The 16650-nt window shown below is 44.1% G+C and overlaps 5 protein-coding genes across 5 annotated transcripts; 2 read left to right on the forward strand and 3 right to left on the reverse strand.

Moving 5' to 3' along the window:
- Window positions 1-1207: 1207 nt before the first annotated feature.
- Window positions 1208-7404, forward strand: BDB00DRAFT_879477 (P-loop containing nucleoside triphosphate hydrolase protein; the record flags this gene model as incomplete). The annotated part of the gene is made up of 20 exons (XM_053127872.1): window positions 1208-1700; window positions 1780-1952; window positions 2033-2099; window positions 2180-2355; window positions 2458-3204; window positions 3284-3379; window positions 3473-3577; window positions 3662-3817; window positions 3916-4013; window positions 4115-4199; window positions 4283-4438; window positions 4495-4774; window positions 4863-4919; window positions 5011-5650; window positions 5712-5850; window positions 5935-6096; window positions 6178-6406; window positions 6474-7033; window positions 7120-7212; window positions 7297-7404. The coding sequence occupies 20 exons, from the start codon at window positions 1208-1210 to the stop codon at window positions 7402-7404; spliced, it is 4620 nt and encodes a 1539-aa protein (XP_052972875.1).
- BDB00DRAFT_189973 (uncharacterized protein) lies at window positions 7328-9037 on the reverse strand. The gene is made up of 2 exons (XM_053116406.1): window positions 8154-9037; window positions 7328-8054 (listed from the first exon to the last, which is right to left on the reverse strand). The coding sequence occupies exons 1-2, from the start codon at window positions 8835-8837 to the stop codon at window positions 7518-7520; spliced, it is 1221 nt and encodes a 406-aa protein (XP_052972876.1). The 5' UTR covers window positions 8838-9037; the 3' UTR covers window positions 7328-7517.
- BDB00DRAFT_189972 (uncharacterized protein) lies at window positions 9038-10753 on the reverse strand. Its single transcript, XM_053116405.1, has 4 exons — window positions 10123-10753; window positions 9871-10023; window positions 9696-9790; window positions 9038-9629 (listed from the first exon to the last, which is right to left on the reverse strand). Exons 1-4 carry the CDS (start codon window positions 10428-10430, stop codon window positions 9238-9240), a joined length of 948 nt encoding a protein of 315 aa, XP_052972877.1. The 5' UTR covers window positions 10431-10753; the 3' UTR covers window positions 9038-9237.
- Window positions 10754-11401: 648 nt separating this feature from the next.
- BDB00DRAFT_934113 (uncharacterized protein) lies at window positions 11402-12999 on the forward strand (the record flags this gene model as incomplete). The annotated part of the gene is made up of 2 exons (XM_053129143.1): window positions 11402-12090; window positions 12179-12999. The coding sequence occupies exons 1-2, from the start codon at window positions 11502-11504 to the stop codon at window positions 12997-12999; spliced, it is 1410 nt and encodes a 469-aa protein (XP_052972878.1). The 5' UTR covers window positions 11402-11501.
- Window positions 13000-13300: 301 nt separating this feature from the next.
- BDB00DRAFT_879481 (transmembrane amino acid transporter protein-domain-containing protein) lies at window positions 13301-14845 on the reverse strand (the record flags this gene model as incomplete). The annotated part of the gene is made up of 3 exons (XM_053127873.1): window positions 13301-14161; window positions 14253-14365; window positions 14455-14845. The coding sequence occupies 3 exons, from the start codon at window positions 14843-14845 to the stop codon at window positions 13301-13303; spliced, it is 1365 nt and encodes a 454-aa protein (XP_052972879.1).
- Window positions 14846-16650: the final 1805 nt, after the last annotated feature.

Consider the following 16650-nt stretch of genomic DNA (forward strand, 5'->3'; position numbering starts at 1 on the left):
CTCTATTGCTCAGGCACAAAAAGGCACTGTAGAATAATATATAAAGGGCTAAGCATTGAGCCTGATGTTACATACAAACATGAATACAACAGTGAGTGACAATCCAGATTGATGCAATTTAGCTGCTCCTGTATCCCAAGGTCGAATTATTTACCAAGATTATTCGTTACCGAGTTGCTATCACTGCTACTGCTAAATTGAGTTGTAGTTGTTCTCCAACTTTTGAAAAACATACGAGTACATAGGCTAAGCTTTTAGTTGCAAAATTGACTGCCAGACTTTAAAAGATCAAAAGGTTTTCATTAATTAAAACGGTTCTCGATCTAGTACCCAATGGTATATATTCAATAGTGCCCTCTTTAGTTCATTCATTCCATGCTATGTAAAAATTGTTGAGAAGCAGTTTGATTTATTTAGCATTGTCAAGAAGTAGAAGAAACGAAACACCAAGCTAATCAGACCGACAAAGCCATAAAACTCGCTTTTATAATAGTCATTTTACAACAACTTCTTCACAAAAACGATGTATGTTTATATCGAATGCATCAAGTACGATAAGGAGAGCTGTTTTCCACGCCCCACACCTTTTTTTCTTTTAGAAAAAGACGAGAAAGAAAGTCCAAGTCTGTATGTACCATAGAAAAATAAACATGTCAATAAATCGTGTTATGATGTGCCTGACCTGCCTTTATCGTTATACTTTAGTGTTACTTCTGTATGTGTGCTATGAAAGCGCTGCAACAGATAATTCGTGATTTGTTAGTCCTGGCGGCAACTCGACTCTTGGCTTGACGAAAGAGGGCTCCGTACATGAACAAATCTTTATGGCTCAAGGATGGCAAAGCATACGACGTCAATACTGCTCTAACTAAGAATCGAGGTTATTGAGTGATTAGCCTACCTGAAGAGGAACTCTGTGCTAAATGTCAAAATACCGATGGTAACTTTGGCAAACAAATGAACTAAATTTGCACACTTGGCTCCTGTGAGGTCGATTCTTCCAATATGAGCAACCACCACCTCATCCACCTTTATTTGCTAAAATAAGCAATACTTTGTAAAAAACACCATCAAAACACGTCAGAAATGCCACAATTACAAATGCAGCCCAGTGTGACACAGACTATAAAATTCATCAATGTAACGGTCGCGAGCACCGCTTTTTTTTCTTTTCCCCTCGCGTTTTGACACGTTCAGTTTCTCTAAAATGCCCAAAAAGAAGAAATCCACTTTCAAGAACTCTGTCAATCGCGGTTTCGCTGTAATTGGAGCTGCACCAGCGAAAAAGGCTACCTCTGACGAAAATACCTCTGCCGAGACAACAGCGACAACAACGACAGCAGCAGCAACTCCAGAACAAGCACCCGTTGACGACGGCAAGATCATCGGTGATTTCGGAGCAACATTAGCACAGCAGCAGAAAAATGTTCTACCAGCGTCTCAGCCAACAAAGTCTCTACCCAAAAAATCAAAAACGACAACTTCACCTCCACTGGAACAGCCCGAGTCTGAATCGGACATGGTGCTACGTCTGGCGAAACGTTTTGGATCGGTCAACGATCGCAAATCGGTCACCATGGTTAATGAGTTGTCACAGCCCGACAAAGAGGACGGCAAAGTGCGACCGTTTGCACTGACTGCAAACATAGAATATGATCTTTTGCAGGTGCTGAAGCACCAGGGCCGATTGGATACTTTTGGTAAGGTTTGATATACATTACTGGCAGCAATAGTAGTGATATAAATCATTGATCGAGGGAAATTGTAAATTGGATGTAGCCGCAGCAAAACGTTTGGGCCGGAGAAAACCTCATCCACTGGACCGGGACCGCTTCATCGGTCAAATGGATGTTACTCACCGTACGCTTGTCAAATTGGGTTTCGAAAACGATGATGTTGATCAGGCGTTCAGGGCCACAGTATCCTCGAACATTGACGACCTATTGGATTGGGTGGGTTTGATTATCATATGCTCAAGTTCGTAAGGAGAAAAGAGGAGGTAGGATGATTAATCATTTAATTTCTTATCCAGCTCTGCGTTCATTTGCCATATGAGAAAATGCCTGTTGGATTTTTCGATAAATATTTCACAGAAGAAGGTAAAGTAGTATTTTCTTAAATTGAGCACGTGAATATTGAAGACCAAGATATTAACTGTAAACTTTATTTTTCTTACTAGGCTTGTCAATTCGAGCTGACGTTGCCGCCGATGATAAGAAAGAAGGCGGGAAAACACGAGTGACGGAAGCACAGGCGCCTCAGAGCGACGTCAAGTTTAAAAGAGAAGAGATCAAGGAAAATACGGCAGATGATGATTTCAAATCTAGGATATTGCGGGCCGCTCAGGAGTATTACGTAAGTGTATAATATACCTTTGTTTTTATCGATCCATCTCCTCCCCACTCGGCTCTTTTGGCGTCCAGATCTACTAAACCGAAGAGTCGTTAAATATAACAGGACGATGAAGAGGAAGAAGAAGATGTGAATGAAAGATATGCAAAACATAAAGTCGAACTATCACAACTAGAAGACAAGATATCATCGTCCTCCGGCAAATCGAAAAAGAAAAAGAAAACCAATCTCTCAGGAGATATCAGCAATGTCAAAGAAACAGAAGCGAAGATTGATCAGCTGCGCAAACTTATACGCGATCTCGAAGCAAATTATGAATTTGACAAGCGAAGAGCACAGGCTCTTTACTCAGAAGAGCAGAAAAAGGCCACAGAAGCACGTCGCGTAGAAAGTGAAAAGTTACGTCAGCAGCAACGAGAAGAAGAAGCTGCTAGAATAGCCAATGAAGAGGCGACACAGGAAGCTGCGGATATTGATCCCTTGGACTTTGGTCCAGGATTTGGAGGTGATGAAGATGGTGACGATGAGGAAGGCGGTCTTTTTGGTGCATTGATGGGAGACGACGACAACAATGTAGAACCAGTGACGACTGCAAATACTGTCGTATCATACAACATCATTGATACGGCAACTCCAAACTGGAAAGGTCGCTATCCCAAAGATATGTTGGCAGAGTACTGCAGGCGCAATGGTGATCTGAAGCCATCCTACACCAAAACTGAGATTAATCGGACCTGCTGGAGAGCCGCAGTCAAGCTCACACCTCCACAGAAACAAGACAAACCGACAATTTTTGAACTGTCACCGGATCTTGCGGCTGTTACAAAGGAAGGAGCAGAACAACTTGTTTCGGTATGTATCTATTATGTCTTATTTGTGTGTGAAAGAAAAAGAGATATCGATTTCCACTAAACGAGCTTTGACCTCGTAGACGACTTGCCTCTTTGAGCTGGATGCCGACTCAGCTGTATATAAGATTATGCCGGTGGTATTCAAGGACCTTTGGCTGGAATGGCTTGATGCAAAGGTAAGACTAAATAAAAAAGGAAAGACATGATAAAGAAAAAAAACAGATTCGCATTTGATACGCAAATATTAACTGTTCACTATACGTATATAGAACAAACTGGAAGAAGAGCAACGCATCGAAGCAGATCGCAAGCGTATGGAATTATTTGTTGATTTGATCAACGAATCATACGGTCGCGCAAAGACGCCAGGCAGTGTAAGTTCGAACTAGTGACATTATACTTGTTACAACGCTAACCTGAGGTCATGTGATTCTCATTACTACACTCGGTATATATAGTTTGATACCCATGAAAAAGAAGATCTGCCAAATGAAGATGAGGCTGGTGCTGCTGGTGGCTCGAAGAACATGGTTACAAAACGGAAACAAACTTTTGCGCGAACCAAAAACAATTTCCAAAAACGGTTGAAAACGGAGGAGTATGTGAAAATGAAGGTAAACAATAGGTTTTTTTGTAGCTGTTGCTGACGTCTAGTAATCTGCAGACACACATCTAAAATCTTATATACAAAAACAACGATAATTTCATTAAGAAAAAACGCGAGGAACTGCCAATGGCTAGCTACCGAGACAAAGTCTTGGAACTTGTAAACGGTCACCAAGTACTCATAGTATCTGGCGAAACTGGATGGTAATTACTGGAGTGGTGCTTAAACTCACTCATGAAGAAGAATAATACGACTAGTAGTGTATAAAACTAACAAATTTCACTTTTCTCTTATGCGTATATAGTGGTAAGAGTACTCAGGTGCCCCAGTTTATCGCCGAATACCTGCTACAAGGCTCGAGTACTGCTGGATCTGTCATTTGTACCCAGGTAATTAAGGTTTTTCTTTTCTCGGCTCATTGGACTTACCACTGTTTCCTGTACAACTTACTGATATGGTATGTTCTCATTAGCCACGAAGAATTTCTGCTGTTTCTATTGCCAAGAGAGTATCCGTTGAAATGGGCGACTGGCCCCGTTCTCTTGGAACAAAAAACGGCATGGTTGGCTACCAGATTCGATTGGAGAGTAGGGTAGCAGACGAAAACGTTTTGGTCTTTTGTACAACGGTAAGACAAAAACAATGGAGAATAATCATCCTCATGAATTAATGGAATGCATATAGGGTATTCTGTTGCGTCGACTCGAAAGTGACCGAACTTTGGATGGTGTTACTCACGTCATCGTCGACGAAGTTCATGAACGCACACTTGAAAGCGATTTCCTTCTCGTAATATTGAGGCGACTGTGCAGCATCCGGCCGGATTTGCGTATTATATTGATGAGTGCGACTGTAGAAGCACACAAGTTCTCAGAGTATTTTGGCTACTGCCCTGTAATTTCTGTTCCCGGTCGGACCTACCCTGTTCAGGTCCAATACCTAGAAGATGTAATCGAAGCCACAGGTAAGAAGGCAAACATTCTAAAGTTATACATCATCTGCAGTAGAAAGCTACCCAGATGATATACTTATATGTGTGTGTATACATGCAGGATATACTTTGGAAGAAGACTCGCCATTTGCCCTGAAACGACAACGTATCAAACGAGGTAATTATTTATTTGCTTTTGCAAAAAAAGAATAGAAATTGTCTAATACATAGACTTGATTCACCCAAATTGTATGCAATACACACTCTAGATCAAGGCAATATCGATGTTACTGGCAAACATGGCACATCCCGTCGCGTACGATTGGACTGGTTCGAAGAGGATACGGACGATGAGGATCCATACGATCCAACAACCGTAGAGTCTAAACTGACAACTGTGAGTCGGTCCGACTCATCGACAACGGCAACAGAAGAAAAGAAAAACGACGGAGATGGAGAGAACGAAGAAGGAGAAGGCTGTGGCAGCGAACAAACGGTCAAGTACAGCAAACAAACACGAAAAATGATTCGACGTATCGACGAAAATCGTATCAATTATGATCTTATCTTGGACCTACTGGATTACATTTGTATTCGAAGTCGCGAACAAAAAACTGCAATGAGCAAACAAGTGCCAGAGACCGGCGCTATCCTGGTGTTTTTACCTGGTATGCCTGAAATCCGACGACTTTATGATCTCATATCTGCCCACCACGTACTCGGCGATGCGAAGAAATTTGTGTTGATCGCTTTACACTCCACACTTTCTTCTGAGCACCAAGAAAAAGCGTTCGACGTTCCTCCAAATGGTATGCGCAAGATTGTTTTGTCCACCAACATTGCTGAAACCGGTGTAACAATCAGTGATGTCACGGTTGTCATCGATACGGGCATGGCGAAAATTGTTAGGTAAGATATATAGCTGGTCGGATGACAAGACATATAAACTAACAGTCTTGAAAATCTATAGCTATGATAAGAAGAAGCGTATCACTCGCCTGCGACAAATGTTTGTTGCTAAAGCAAATGCTCGACAAAGACGTGGTCGCGCTGGCCGTGTTCAGGAAGGTCTTTGTTTCCATTTGTTCACGCAAAACAAGTTCTCAGAGGTAGATTTAAAAAAAAAAGGTTTTAAGATACGCCATGTAGGAAAAGCAGTGTTACTGATTAGTTTTCTTCTCGCCCTGGTACAGATGGCTGATTACGAAACACCCGAGATTATGCGCTTGCCTCTTGAGGAGCTTTGTCTCCGTATCAAAGTGTGTGATTTGGGATCCATCAAAGACGTGCTCGATAGCGCCCTTGATGCACCCTCCAGAGATTTGGTGGATAACGCCATCCAAACCTTACAAGAAGTAAGTGTATAACAATACTATCAAGAGGGAAAACGCACCCATAGGACAATGTTGGACTTACTCTGCTTTTGTTTTTGCTAGGTGCAAGCATTATCCTTGGATGATACACAGACCTTGACATCGCTCGGTGCTCATTTAGCAAATCTGCCTGTAGATGTACATATCGGTAAAATGATCTTGTTTGGTGCTCTGTTCCGGTGCCTTGATCCTGTCCTTACCATTGCCGCTGCACTTAGTTTCAAGAGCCCGTTTGTCCGACCTTTTGGAAAAGAGACTGAAGCGGATATCGCTCGTGCAAAATTCCGTTATGGTAACCTAAAAAACATCAAACATTCTTTATATTTATAACTCACCTGAACATGTACGCAATTATGTAGCTGATTCCGATTTCTGGACGATCTACAGAGCGTACGATACCTGGCGTGGTCACCTTCAAAAGCTATTGCAACAAAAAGCCGGCTGGCGCCGCAAGATCCGTGAGTTTTGCGACAAGAATTTCCTGAGCCATGACAATCTGGAGATGATTGAGGACATGAAGCGCCAATACCTTGGTTTGCTTATCAGTATTGGATTTGTCAAGGCGGATGACACGAGTGATCTTATCGACCAATACGAAATCAAACGACAGACCAAATGGTGCAAGGTACCCTCGGCGTACAACGTTTATGCAAGATCAGTGCCTGTTGTCAATGCATCCATCATGTCCGGACTTTATCCAAAATTGGCAGAACGTGACAATGAGGTGTTTTACAACAACAAATTGAGCGGTATGAAGATTCATCCATCGTCGATGCTTTTTGGACGACAGCGGATGCTTTCAAGCGACTTTTTGGTGTACAACACCATAGTCATGAACGGCGAGCAAATTTATCTCTGGGAAGCCACCACAGTCGATCCAGTGGCTGTCATGCTGTTGGCAGCGGATATGGAAATCAAGGTAAGAGGCTCTATTTGGAATATATGTACAGGTGCGTTTAACGGGTTTGCTCATACTGGTATACATCTGCCACCTTGTTTGACTAGCACAAACAACGACGTGTAATATTGGACGGATGGATGAGATTCGAGTGCTTTGCTCGTTCTGCTGCTCTGTTGAAGTTTTTACGTACAGAATTGGTAAATTCTCTCTGGTCTTATATTGCTCCTTATGTCACACACGGTTTATGTTTATCTGATGCTATTTTCCTTTCTTTCCACTAGAACAACTGGCTAACTGCCAAGATGCATCGACCTGAACTCGATTTGACCAGCTACTCTGAAGAAATCATGGATGTTATGGTGAAAACGCTCGAAAGCCAAGTGGATTAAAATAGATGCTACATGAACAAAGTATTAAACGAAGGAAAACTTGTATATATGATACAGATACAGCATAAGGAAGGGAAAGACGGGTGTAATGTCGATGACAAAGTCGATATATATTAATTATGTGCGCTGGTTGGTGAATGAGGTGGGTCAAGTCGTGATTGTGGTTGCGGCTGCTGCTGTGGATGTGGAGGTGTGCTATTGTAATAGCCTTGCTCCGGAAGATAGTGCTGCTGCTGATTTGGATCCCAATACGGGCTGCCATCGTCGTGATATCCAGCATACTGTTGTTGCTGTTGCTGCTGCTGACCAGCTGACGAAGTGAGGCTCGGCATATACACTGCTGCTGGATGGTATCCGTAATTGTTATACTGATCGTATCCAGCTTGCTGTTGTTGATAATATGGGCCGGGGGCTGCGTTATAATACGCGTTGTCATAGCCAGTTGAGTAGAATTGGCCCCCTTGCTGTTGCATTGGTTGTCTCGGTGATGAAGCATATTCTTGACGCTGACGGACTGGTGCTGGCGCAGCCGCAGCATCTTTGGTTTCGGCATGATATCCAGGTGGGCTTGCGAAGATCTCTGAGGAAGTTTCAAATCGATCATCACCGTCACGGTTACCGCGTCGAACACATATCATGACGCCAACGATCTTTTTTTATCCATCATTCACATAATAGCATTTATGAGTAACACAAGAATTAAAAGCCCTTTTCTCTATCCTGCTTCTTTTTATCTGAAGATCACATACAATACCAGCACCGGCCACAGCGCCTATTGCAATACCCGCAATTGTCCCACTTGATAAAGAACTATTGCTGCCATTACTACTGTCCACTGTGCTATCCTGCGGATCATCGTCTGCATTGGACGTTTCTTCTGCTGCAGATGACGAAGTGACACTCTGTTGATCCGAATTCGATGCTGATGCTGCGGAAGAGGACATTGATGTAGGGGAAACGGACAAGCTTGCCGACGATGACAAAGACGAGGGTCGAGGCAGGATAAGCGAAAAAGAAGAGGAAGATGGGTCTGCACCGCTTGAAGCCGCTGATACATAAATGGTGATGGGACCTTGAATTGCGACGGATGCTGGGGTATCGTTGCCTCGTAAGCGCAGATAGTAATTGTTGGCAGAGGTAATGGTGCTAGGTAAGCTAACAGTTTCAGATCCGCTAGCTGCAGGAACATCTGTGGCAAGGGTTGCCTTAGTTAACAATGCATTGGCGCTAGGCCCCTGTGCCAATTCGAGCGTCAGGCTGGAGACGTTGCCGGTTAGACCGGACCATGTAACGATGAATTGCGCGTTTCTTTCGATTCGACTGTTTGGTGAGGGTGTTCCGATCGTAAATCCAGTTACAGCAGTGAGCGTAGATAGTAATAACAGTATTAGCGTGGCATGGCGGACTAAATATTTATAGACGAGAAACTGCATGGCACCCAAACAAATAAACAGAAAGGGAGAGAAAGGAGAAGAAAAATTCGCTTTGTGAAAAAGATGCGAAACTTGCTTTTCAGATACATGTGAAGTACTACACGCACACAAACAGCACAGCACCCGAAGAAATGAAAAAGTTAGGTTGTTGTGCACAGAATCCCCGGCTACACCAGCCAATGTTGTACAGGTCGGGTTTGTAGCACTCCTCTCTTTCTTTATCTATTGTGAGAAAAATAAACTTTTTTTTTTCATTTGACAACAGTTTCCCCATGGTCACACGACGATGGTTTGTTATGGAATGTATGAACTAATTCGAATTGGTGGGATGAGATGATATACCAGGAATTACTGGTCCTGATTTGATATTAGAAGTTTACGTATGTGTGATGAAATCGTTTCACGTCTTTTCTGCAATTTGAGCAAGCACAATGGATTGCATTGCGTCGATCGTGGTTTGGATATCTTCCATATTGACAGGCATCGCGTAGAATGTAGGCATGTTGGACTGTTTCCGTGTATTGTTGGTGTGCAACAAATTCAGCTGGAGATTGCGTGCGCGTTCAAACCATGTCGCCCCTTCATTTTCTCCTTGACCGTCCAGCAGCTGTCGCTTTAATTCCTCTTCAGGCAAGGTAAGCAAAAATGGCGCCACAATGACTGTATGTTGCTTCGCCGATAGTTTCTTGACATAGTCGTGGATATGGTCCAGTAAGTTGTGGTCGACCAACGATCCTTCAATGATGATGGATTTACCCTCGGTGATCGATTTACCCAAGTCCCCGTCCAGGCCTATTAAACAGTGTATTTTTCAGCTTTTCCACAAACAAAGCTATATGTCCAGTTTCCCACAATTACCTCGACACACAAGCGAGCATTCTCGGGCCACTACATCTTGAAAGTCTTGCCCCTCAGCAGGATTTGCTGACCAAAGCGATGCTGGTGCCTTTCCACTGTATATGCAGGGCCAGTTTAATACAGGTTGATCACGGCAGAAGAAAAACTCGGCAACAAATTAAAGATAGAAACTTACTCAATGACCGTATGCATCAAATCGTATATGACGTCTGTTTTTAATACAGAAGAAAGATTCAACCGTTCAGAAAGTCTCGTTGCCACTGTGGACTTGCCAGTAGATGCCGTGCCTGCAATAAAGACAACCAACGGAATCCGCTGATGATAGAAACTATATATGCGCGTGTACGTGTATGTTGTTAGAATACAAATGCAATTACAATATGGGCGGGGAGTAACATATGACGGATGATGGTAGATATATATATACCTTGCCAAAGTTTTGTACCACTGTACGTGTGCTTCACCATATCCGTGCTGCTTTAACAGTCCGAAAAGTTCTTCTTGCAAGTCTTGTTGGGAAACATCCAGCTGCGATTTCTCGACAAGTCTTTTCTTTAGATCGAGTGCAATTCGTAAAGCATGGCCGTAATCGATCCGAGCTGCAGTCAACATGCGTGACAAAAGGAATCGTGACAAGACATAGTAGTGTTCATTCGACAAGTGGACCCGCACTTTGATGAAATCATATTTAGACGAAGAGTTTTTAGGTCGCCATTGTCGAACATTTGTGTTCATATGGGGGTGGGGGTCGAGGGTTGGATAGAGGTTATATGATCTCTGGTCTTTTTTTAAATCTTTTTGGGAGAGAAAGAGAGGGTGAGTGGCGGATCTTCAGTACCAGGGGGAAAAATGGGAAAAATTAATTATCGGCCAGTATCAAAGGCACATATCCTGTTTGACTCTCGGATAAATGGAATAGAGCAAGAGAAAATGGCAGTGATATCGTCGATCTCTTTTTTCTTGCCAAACAAGTTGGACCGTGGTAGTCTAAGTTTGTCTGCTTATAGGTGAATAAAGGTAGGTGTGCTACAGAAGAAATCAGGACATGGTTGTTTACGCTGCTACTATTGGTAACAAATGCAATGTTATCATCCCGCCATGGGGTAGTATCGCGCACAACCGCAACCGGGAGGCACTCATGTTGGCGCCACCTCATGTGTGTGAGACGCAGTATCGGTTACTAGATGCTTAGTGACACGCACGGGACAAGCATAACAGTGCGCAGGAGATAACTTAGCCAACATCCAGCAACAAGCACAACTGTAAAAATAACCTTCTCCTTTAAACAATAAACAATGCACAGATGTGCATTAATACGCCCATAGCTCTGGTCGCCGCTTCATGCTTAAGAAGGAAGGAGAGCTGAGGCAGGGTATTCCAGTGTATTGTGCCAATGATGGTGGTGTAGCAGGTACTATGCACATAACATCATAGCAAAATAAAAACATACATATAGTAAGGGGTACGACTACAGTGCGTATGTTAGAGCGGCGTATATGCTTCTCCTGGGGATGCATGTATAATTGCTCCGGAAATAGACGCGGAATAGGCCATTTTGCAGTTAATCTGTAGTATATACGTACAGTGTATGTGCTCATAGCGGAAAGGGAAGGAAGCCTCGTCAAATACACTCGGGCAGGGGCGTATTTACCGGCGGCAGGAGGGGCAGAGATGAGCACCCAAAAGCGCAAGACAAGTACAGCTCCCTTGCTTTGATTCTTTATTTTCTATTTTTCACACAAACATGTCTTGTCTTCACGTTTCCCTTTTCTCTTTTCTCTCTTTTTCTTTGTTTGGATAGACATCATGCGAGAACACGGTGCGAATCAGCACCACTCTTTCGAGATGCGCAGACACACTTTACAGCCAGCAATACCTTCTTCTTCTTCAGCAGCAGCATCAGCTTCACAAGGACGACGAAAGTCAACCCCTATGACGAGCGGTGGCGGGGTTGATCGTCGTAGTCGTCGTCGGTCGTCGCCACACCATTATGAGGAAAGACACCAACGACGACACCAGCCAACAGCCGTACCACTGCCACCCCCACAATTATCGATTGCGGAACAGTTTATGTCGTCATCGTCGCCGTCGTTGTCGCACAATGGCACCGGGAGCACGGATCGAACAAACATTGTCGCTACCAAGAAAAGAGAAGAGACACCACGCCTTTCAATTGCTGAACAATTCATGTCCCAGAAAGAAAGAAGCGCGACAAGGCAACAGGAGAAAGAGAAAGAAGCATCGAACGATGATACCAATGAAACTGCAGTCGAGAACCTGGCATCATCCATAGTGCGGTCCACGTCAGCCTTCAGCCGGCTGTTTGCATCCTTCCATGTGGGGAGCAGCAGCAGCAAAGTGTCGGACTCACGGCTTTCTCTAGAGTTAGAGTCAGGTAATATTAAATAACGAGCGAACAGATTCCGCCCTAGCTTTTCTATTTTCGCTGGTCTGACTTTACTTTCCTTTCTGCTCACGTGAAGTATCAACTCGATCGACGTCGGATGCTCGTCCTGTAGCCAAATCTGACCGCCATCGCCGACGCCACCAGCAGCAGCACCACCACCACCACCAGCAGCGGAGTGTACGCCCTCATCTACAGAAACATCAGCAGCACCAGTGCCACTGTCAATGTAGCAACAACCTCTACAACAACACCACGAAATATCTCGACATAGAAAAAAGCATCACCCAGGCAGTGCAGGAACAAGACGACAAAGCCACCAATGCTTCCCGTCGAAAGCGGAAACGACGCACTGTCTGTGTTATCACAACGTTTGCCATTCTAATGGCTGGTGCTATCACTACATTTCTGACTTGGCCACGCACACCGCTATTCCGCATTGACGGCGCATCGCTTTTACAGTCACCCAGTATCACGGAAACACACTTTACCAACGCTGGCAACGTGGCATTTGAAAGTGCCTGGTCCGTCACAGCTTCGATTGACAATCGGCAAAACTATATCCCCTTACATTTCACGATGGAAACTGTCGTCAAGAGCTCGGGCACAGTCATCGGTCGCCACCTTCAGCAGCAGCAGCAACAAGAGGGGCAGCAGGTTGATTTGCCAGCACGCTCTATATCCCAAGTCAACATCCCAGTCTACATTGATTACGAGGCACGTCAAGCGTCGGATCCAATTTTTTCCAGTCTGCGGCGGGCGTGTGTTGAAATTTCCCATGAAGCGCTGCAGCTGCAGTTTTGGATCACGATTCATATCGCTGGGCTTGAATGGACAAGCTATAATCCGAGCATCGTCGCAACGCCTGCAACAGGCGGATTGCTCTGTCCTACCGGTTGAAGGAGTTGGTTTCGTCATTTTACGTCGTCGTTGTAACAAATTAACAAGCACATAATTCATACTCAAACATGTGGAGGTAATTTACTTATTGTATAGAAAAAGAGAGGGATATATATTTACATACTTTGTCAGGGAAAAAATAATAAACAATTACAAGATAAAAAGTACTAGAAGGGTGACAAAAAATTACTTCCTACAATTTGAACGGCGGGATAAAGAGAAAAGGGAGGGAAGCGGATACAAAGAGGATATCGGATTATAGTATTAAGAAGGTTTTCTGAAAAGAAGCACGGCTTCTTCTTTAAGCATCTTCTTCAAAGTAACCCTTGAGCACTTCGATGGCATCCTTGGAACCAAAGACACAGCCAACGATACCAAGGACGAGAGTCAAAGCACAGAAGGCCAACTCGTAAATAGGTCTTCGGATACCAAAGAGCTTCAAATGGCAGAGAACTGGGATCAAGAACACCAGACTGCAGTTACAGAGGGCACCGATCAAGCTCATGAAGGCGTCAAAGTAAGGAATGAAGATAGCCAAGATACACAAGATGACCATGGTGACAGTACGAACAGCGGCACGGCCTAAGAAGGCATAGAGTTTACCGATTTTTTCTTCATCGATGCGGCAAAAATGTTCGAACTCCAAGGCAAACGAAGTGGCGTAGATGGGAATGGCTAAGATAACGTGAATGGTCATGACAATCTTGGCGACAATCTGAGCAGCTTCACCAGAGGGGAGCGAGTCGTAGATGGGAGACATAGCGTCACGACCGAAACTCCAGTAGCCGGGAACGGCGGTCATAAAGTAAAGAGCGGTGCAGGTGGATAAGCCGGCAGTTACAGCCCACTTCCATTGGTGAGGCTTCTTCAGAGCGTGCTCGACGTGAGGATAAGTGTTGTTACCACCAAAAGAGAAAGCAATAGTAGACAAGGCGGAGGGGAAACCAGTCCAGATGACACCGTCGTGAATAACTGTGCGTTGAGGGTTGGCGTTGTGGTCGATAGGGCTCTCAATAACGATAACAAAGACGGCAATCATAGTGGTGATGGCGCCAACAGCAGCCATGATGGTGATTTCTTTCAAGGTCTTGAAAGAGAACATGGGGATAAGAAGGGCACAGGCAACGATAACAGCCCAGATGGGTCGGGTAAGAGCGCCAGACTGATAAAAGAAAAATCATACTTCTAGTTAATACGAGCTTACGCCAATGACAGTTATAAATCGGGTCTTTTGAAAGGATGTATATACGTACGGTATGTTCCAAAAGAGAGTGCAAGTTGGTAGATGCCAACACAAGGTAAAGAGCAGGACAGCCGAACAAATTGAGAATATGGAACAATGAAGCGAAAGCATAGCCAACCCAACCTAAAAATTTTGTTGAAAGTTAGCGTCGCGTTACAAATCAAAAAGAGACAAAAGTTGTTGATTCTGATCAATAAAAGAAAAAACGTTACCATAGGCTGCCTTGCCAATCTGTTTGTAATCATGGAGACGCTCGCCAGGCTTACAGTACAGACATTGGATCAAGATGATACCACTGTAAACAGCCATGGCCCAGGCAAGAATCAGAATGAGAATACCGAGCCAGCCACCCTGCGCGAATGCGTGGGGCAGACCCAGAGTACCAGTGCCTGCAACAACACAGACAACGTTGAAATAGGCCGTAGCAAAGCTACCGGTGCCGTGGCCAAAGTCAACCTTCTCGGAATTTCGGTCATCTTCTTCAATGTAATCTTCGATAGCGTGCTGGACCACTTGGGACTTTTCGTCCTTGATCTTGAACGAGCCCGCATCTTGCTGTGACTGATCTTGATTATTTCGCGTAAAGAGATTGGTAATATTCATGTTGAAGAATTCGACGCAAGTGTGCGAAAGTGGCCTGCACTGAAGAAGGAAGAAGAGGAATGAAAAGAAGAAGGGCTGAAGCAAGAAGCGAAGGGGAATTATACACAACAGAGGACCCCTTTATATATACCATCAGCTCTTCGTATTTTGCTGGGAATCCTAATTTGTCGTTGTTGCAAAGCATCTAAGTGGTTCGTCTTGATCTTTTTTGTTTTCAGCGGTTACTGTTCCAAATCAGCTAAACCAAATAGCGGCGAATCATAAAGTTTTCTAACCGTCTGACCTGTGAATCTTGCCATAAACATCGACATTTGGGTCGCCGCACTTATGTTAACCGGGGCAATAGTACGTAGCGGCTATTTCCTGTTGGTGTAGCTGGTCCTGATGTGTGTGCTCGGCCACACAAAGATTAAACAAGCTTTGGATGCTGACATTATGTCCATCATCTTTGCAAAGTATCTCTGGAAAAAAAGCTTTGGTATCAGTGCGCACGCACCATAACTATATCTTATCTTGCCTACATGTCTATCACCAATTTTGACAGTGCTGCTTCCTATTTGATAATTTTTTCGCACGCCATTACGTGCATTTTCCCTTGTTGGGCATATATTTCACTTTGGCGGTAGGTGCCGAGCAAAGCTAGAATTTTTTTTTTACCACGGTCAGTGTGTTACATGGGATCGGGTACTATCTTTGTTGAAATCTACAACCTACTGCTGCTTGTCAGTCGGCCCTGCCTTCTTTACCCCAAATCGCCCATCCACACGGTGTGTCAATACAACACTGCTGGTTGGTATATCTAAAAGAGGCTATATCGGAGGCATATTTGCTGCTTGTGATCCAGATCAATATGGTTGCTACCAAAAGAAGCTCGAGGCTCGACTTTAAAGGAAGGCTCCCATTACTTCCCCGCTGGCTGCCATCGTTACACACGGATTTAGCCTTATCACTATATGCTCTTCCCAAAAAGGTATATCTGGTTTTGCGGTGTGTAGGAATTTCTGTCCAATACAGTTCTTCTTGCTTTTCCGCCAAGGACGGTAGCTGGAAGAAAAAAAAAATCTTCCGCTTATCTCCAACTATAATTGCCGGACCAATTACCTATTACAACATCCCTATACATACTCTACCCAAAAAGCTTTTTTCTTTATCCTGCTTGTGCTGTGTGAGATAGTGATATGCGTAAATGTAGAATAAAACACCAAAATAAGTGAATAAAACGCTGCTTGCTTTACAGCCAATAGATCATTCCCACACTCATCGATCGATTTTTGGAAGGAATGTTGCATATTAGGATGTCAACCAAAGCATACCAAGAAAAGACAAAGAGGTGTAGATGAGTTCCCCAGAATAAAAAGAAGTTCACCCGCTTCCTTTTTTCTTATTCTCTAGTGCTCGCCCAACAATAATGGTAAAAATAATGCGGAGCAAGGGCTTTTATTGGCTGGCGGTTGCAGCTTGGTTCTGCTTGGTGTTACCGATAGTGTTGGGTAGACACACCGATCGTCGCTCGCCACAACGCTTCACCGTCCAATTCCGATCCCCTCCCGGCAACAACCGCACCACAGTAGAACAGGATGCCTTTCTTAGTTATTTGGAACAACATGGCGTGAATGTAACTGTTCGATACCGCTTTCATGATGTGATGAATGGCATGTCGGTCCAGTTGAACGGGCCACTGCCATCCCTTACAACTCTTACGTCGTCATTGCCTAGCAACAATAATCATAACAACGATACGATTTACCATGCTACCGCAGCCGACGCTAACGTTACCATAGCAACAGATCATGAGAGTATCAATT

Source organism: Zychaea mexicana, assembly GCF_025766255.1.
Source record: "Zychaea mexicana strain RSA 1403 chromosome Unknown BDB00scaffold_176, whole genome shotgun sequence".
NCBI lineage: Eukaryota > Fungi > Mucoromycota > Mucoromycetes > Mucorales > Lichtheimiaceae > Zychaea > Zychaea mexicana.